Here is a 5,523-nt window from a genome sequence, read left to right as displayed (position 1 = left end):
AACTAAGTCGATATAAAAATCAAATACAATGGTTTCTGAACGCCTCAAGCTAAGGGGGAGAATATTGACTGACACACCTAACAACTCGACCTTGAGTCAAGGTATGAAAAGAAAATTATCTTCAATTATAAATGAAAATATGAGTCTAAAAGAACAAAAATGTGAGATTAAAAAAAAAAAATCAATTTTCCACCAATACAAAAAAAAAACTAAAGGTATGAAAAAAAAATCTTCTGTTATTGTCAAAAAATCAAAAATTTTCAATAATCCCACATAGCTTTTTAGGCACTTTTAAATAGGGGTGAGCATTTAATCGAATCAAGTTGAATCGAGTGAAAAAATTTCAAGTTCACGAGTCCTATTTTATCCTCCTAACTCAATTTGAAATTTTTTTCAAATCGAGTTGATGAAATAAAATTCGAGTCTAATCGAATCGAATCGAGTGAAATTGTTTGAGTTAAATTAAATAAATTAAACATGTCAAATAAAAATACTGTTACAATATAACTAATTTCATATTAGAACACATAAATTTAAAACCATATATATTTAAAAATATTTAAAAAAATATACTTGAGTATGATAAATTTGAATCATTAACTAGGTCTGAAATTATTATTTTAGAAAATTTTTAATTTTTCAACTTTATTTATATATTTTTAAATTTTTTTTAAAATATAAATTTTAAATTTTTTATAAATATTTTGAATTTTTTGTAATTTTTGTTTTGGAAAAGGCCAATTTGCTTATTTTCAAAGTTGACAGGGACCAAAAGAATATTTACACCAATCTGTTATTCGAATTATTCAAATTGTGAATTCAACTCGACTTGAACTCAAAACTCAAATCGAGTTATTCGAGTGGACTTGAATAATTCGAATAACTTGAATAACTCGATTCGATTAACTCGAAATTTGAAAATTTTTCTCTCGAATCGAATCGAATTTTACTCACTCTACTTTTAAGACTTATACTTTCTAGTAAAAATAGAAAAAAGCTCTCATTAATTTTAAGGTTTAACATTTCAAACCTTGTTTTATTTCTTTAGTTTCGGTGGGAAGAAGATGAAGGGAATGCGCTGGTACTTTTCTTCCTTTTGTTTTATTATTTATACTTTAATTAAGTTTTTAATTAACTAATAATTTAACTATTAATAACCTTAATCAACCCATTTGGTGGATGCTAGATGTCCACCACTACCGTCACTATATTAAAAAGGTTCAAATGTTCAATTTGGTCCTTCAATTAATTAAAAGTTTATAATGATTAAATTTTACCACTTTTACAATTTAGTCATTATACCTTAATTAATCACTAATTCGTCGAAATTACCTATTCAAAATTTAATCCATTTATATAATAACTCTATAAATATTTAATAAAAATACTTACAAGCTTGGTTTACGGAAATGAAGTCCCAATACCTCATTTTTCAACACCATTAACTTTAGGGTCAATGCACTTGTACCTTAACTAACAATCCACTTAACAAATTAACTGGACCAAAATTCAATATAGTATTATAATCAACTCGTAAATATTAATTAATAACATTTACGATATCAATAATTAGAGAATTTATGATGCGAAGTATAAATATGAATGAAAACCAAAAACACAACTTACAATTATAAAAGATAAAGTTGATGGAATAAAAAATTGAAAGAAAGCAAACTTAAGAAGAGAATCTGAAAACTAGGGAAATTAAGAAGGATGTCGTTTTATTATTCAAGAGTTTTTGAATATTCGAATTGCAAAAATTAAACCTATCATGTTGGAATCTTTGTTGAAATAAGAACAAATAAAAGTCAAAATTGTGGGCTTTGGGACGTCAGGCAAAACAAAATCCGAGGCTGGACCTGGATCTTAAATTAGGCCTACAAGCTGGGTTAATGGTATTCTTTGTTATATCTTGTGTGATCCCCAATTCGAGAAACAATAACACTAATTTGAGTATTTGACAAATTCCAAAACAAAAAGAGAGAGAGAGAGAGAGAGAGAATGGAGCAACACGAAGAGCAAGAGCACGAAGTGTACGGAGGGGAGATCCCAGGCGAGGAAGGAGAAATGGACGCTGACATCGACATTTCTGCTGCTGCTGAGGATTACGAAGGCAATGACCTAGAACTTGAACACGATCCCGATTCCAATTCCAAGGTCTCCCTCTTTCTTTTCCTTTACTTTTCCTTACCTTTACCTTAGCTTTTCGCTAATTCAAATCAACCTCTTCTTTTTTTTCCCTTATAATTCATTTTAGGACTTGGAAGATATGAAAAAGAGACTTAAGGAGATCGAGGAAGAAGCCGGGGCTTTACGTGAAATGCAGGCCAAAGTCGAGAAGGAGATGGGCGCTGTCCAAGGTTTTTCTCCTTTCTTTTTTAACTTTTTTTTTTGGGGGGGGTATTTGATCTGAGTTTTTAGGTATATTTTTGAACAATTTCTGGATTCATTTCCGTCTTAAATTGAGAAAGAAAGCATCTTCGTTAATTTTGAAAAATAAATTAAACTTCTTTATTATTAATTTTAATATTTATTTTTGAATTATGGATTGTTGTGTGTGTTTGAATTGTTATTTTCTAGAAAACTTACTTGTTTTTTTTTGCTTTGTTCTCCCGGTATGTATATGAAGATTCCCCAGGTGCTTCTGCAACCCAAGCTGAAAAGGAGGAAGTCGATTCCAGATCTATTTACGTTGGTAATGTGAGGTTTATCAACCCTTCCTATGCCCTTTTTTTTCCCCCTTGAATGTTCTTTGTCTTGTTTATCTGGCTAAATCATTTACATTTACATTGTTAGCTGTCCAATTAATATCTTGCTTATGGAAATTCACTTATAAGTTAAGCTAAATTTATGATTATGTTTTTTTAGTTTGGGAAAAGGATGCAGGAGTAGTTTGCCAGTTTGATCCCTTCAACCTAATTTGGTTTTATGCTTGTGTATATCGTGTGGCTTGAAAGTGCTTTGTTTTGTGCATGTGCTTGAACAATTAAATTTTAGTTATTAGAGATGGCAAGTTCAATGTGATTCAAACTAGTTTGATCAATAAGAAGTTAAGAACTTATTGAGGGGGAATATTAATGTAGTTAGTCATATGCTGTTTTACGTTGTTTGGCTTGTTTAGGTAACTTTTAGACTGTTTAGGTGTACAATTAATAAATGATCTCAATGTTTTGTAGATCTCTCTGATGCATGTGAATTATCTTAGATGCCAGCTTACTCTGTATTTTTTTGTATATCTTTGTAGGTAGACTATGCATGTACACCTGAGGAAGTTCAGCAGCATTTCCAATCTTGTGGAACCGTGAACAGAGTAACAATTTTGACCGACAAGTTTGGTCAACCTAAAGGATTTGCCTATGTTGAATTTGTTGAAGTTGATGCTGTTCAAAATGCTCTACTGTTAAATGAATCAGAATTGCATGGTCGTCAGTTGAAGGTTTGTGACTTGATCTACATGTGGATTATTACTTCATGAATATAACCTACGTGATAGTGAAAGCATGTTTGGTTAATTCTCAGGTCTCTGCAAAACGAACAAATATTCCTGGGATGAAACAGTATCGAGGAAGGCGACCCAACCCATTTTTCCGCTCCAGAAGGCCTTTCATTCCTGGTCCTGCTTACTACCCTGCATATGGTTATGGGTAAGCATAGAAATAAGTTGGCCTTGTTGGTTGTTTGATAGGACAAAACGGAGCATAACCAGTTTATGTTTTGCTTTCTCTGCATGTTAGTGAGTCGCTGTTGGTTTTGGTATCCATTGTATTAACTTAGTTGCTGCATTTTCAGGAGGGTTCCAAGGTTCAGGCGGCCTATGAGATACAGGCCGTATTAAGATGGATGACGTTGTTAGAAGCTGCAATTTCGAGAAGACCATTATTTATAGTTTAACAATGGTCATATCGATGTTCTGTAACAGGGAGGGGGAATGATGAAGTGCAATTTGCTTGCCAAAGGGCTGGCCGGATTTCTCTCAAATTGTGAGCTTGCGGGAGGTGATGGATCTATTAATTTGAGCTTTGCTAATGCTTGTTGTGGATGGGGATAAATGAAAAAGAGATGCATATTTAATGTTGTAGTGAAATATTATATAAGAACTTTGGGTGGGAGATTTAAGATGTAAGTTTCTCAATGGCGGGGGATGCATTGACTGACTTGCACGTTGATCATAGTGCGTAGAAAGTTTGCTTTCCCAATTGCTTTTTGATGATTTTGTATTTAATTTAGTTACTGGAAGGAAGAAAGCTTTGAACATTACATCATCTTATCTGGTACTGATCTTACATTTTATGATCACGTTTTAGTATAATCATTTTAGAATTGATTTTTTTATGTTTTATTTTTATCCTATGAATAAAGTCGTAAAATTAGTTTTATTAATAAAGTCGTAAAATTAGTTTTATTCTTAAAAATAATAAAATTGAAAAAATGTCATGTACAAAATCAAATTTTATCCTTAAAATATTGTTTCAATAAAATGTTTAAATTTTATATGAAAGAGCTATATGCTTTTTCCTAATTTAATATATAATTTTTTTTGTCTCAAATAGTATCTAAAGTATTTTCTTTATTTAAAGTGGTACTGAAATTATATATATATATATATATATATATATATATATATATATTTTAAGTTGGTACTTAATTCTTTTAGGTTAGAAGTGATATCGAAATTATATTTCATTACCCAAAGTAGTATGTAAACTATACTTTATTACTCAAGTTACTCCAATCGTTAAGAAAAATTCCTTAGCCATTTATTATATTGCATGTGATACTTTTTAATTAAAATTAAATTGAAAATATAATTAAATTAATTTATAAAAATCATATTTAATCAAAATAAAACTTTTCAAAAAGAATTTATACTCTCTTCCTTCCTACTATTCTTCCTTCTCCGTTAATGCAGTTTCTTTAACTTTTAGATAACTTTTCTTTGTAATCTTAATGTTTTTTTTTTACTCAACTTCTTCCTAGTATCTGGATTTCGTGCTTTATTTGAAATTTTTTTGTTATTTTTAAGAAAAATAATAAATAGGCTTTGAATCAAGGTGAGAAAAGAATCAAAATTTAGGTTTAAAAATGAAAAAAAAAAAAAAGCTCGTCAAAATTTGAGTTTTGTCTCTGAAAAAAAGAGTTGGTTGAATTTTTCAACAAGTTCTTAGAATTTTCTGTCACTAAAGTTTTTAGGTAAAGATCAAAAGAGAAGAATATGTTTATAATTTACTTTTTTCTTTTAACTTAAAGGAAATGTATTTAACTTTTTTTTGGATTTTTTTAGTTAAACATTTACGTGCGTCAAAAAAAAAAAAAGTGGCATCTTGGGAAAAAGAGGTATAGTTTTAAGTAGAGGTGTGCATGGCCGAGCTACTTGGCCCGACCCAAAGACTCGCCAGAAAAATAGGAGGGTTCGGGTAAAAATATAGGTCCGAAATAGAAAACGGGTCGGACCTCATGTAAAACTTTTTTGGCCCGGGCCTGGCCCAACCCAAATCATATACTAAATATATATTTTTATTTTTA

At 30.3% G+C, this 5,523-nt stretch overlaps 1 protein-coding gene across 1 annotated transcript; it reads left to right on the top strand.

The window, feature by feature from the left end:
• Window positions 1–1,810: 1,810 nt before the first annotated feature.
• LOC108480804 (polyadenylate-binding protein 1-like) lies at window positions 1,811–4,320 on the top strand. Its single transcript, XM_017783909.2, has 6 exons — window positions 1,811–2,157; window positions 2,258–2,360; window positions 2,630–2,700; window positions 3,245–3,436; window positions 3,520–3,644; window positions 3,790–4,320. Exons 1-6 carry the CDS (start codon window positions 2,002–2,004, stop codon window positions 3,833–3,835), a joined length of 693 nt encoding a protein of 230 aa, XP_017639398.1. The 5' UTR covers window positions 1,811–2,001; the 3' UTR covers window positions 3,836–4,320.
• The last annotated feature ends 1,203 nt before the right edge of the window (window positions 4,321–5,523 follow it).

Source organism: Gossypium arboreum, chromosome 1 (genome assembly GCF_025698485.1).
Source record: "Gossypium arboreum isolate Shixiya-1 chromosome 1, ASM2569848v2, whole genome shotgun sequence".
NCBI classification, from domain to species: domain Eukaryota; kingdom Viridiplantae; phylum Streptophyta; class Magnoliopsida; order Malvales; family Malvaceae; genus Gossypium; species Gossypium arboreum.
This window is presented reverse-complemented; position numbering and strand designations above follow the sequence as displayed.

What these genes read in the sequence shown, in the direction of transcription:
- LOC108480804 (XM_017783909.2), top strand. Translation starts at nt 2,002, where the DNA reads ATGGAGCAACACGAAGAGCAAGAGCACGAAGTGTACGGAGGGGAGATC. An exon ending in GATCTATTTACGTTGGTAAT is followed by an intron (nt 2,701 to 3,244) that starts GTGAGGTTTATC and finishes ATATCTTTGTAG; the next exon opens with GTAGACTATGCATGTACACC. An exon ending in TACCCTGCATATGGTTATGG is followed by an intron (nt 3,645 to 3,789) that starts GTAAGCATAGAA and finishes CTGCATTTTCAG; the next exon opens with GAGGGTTCCAAGGTTCAGGC.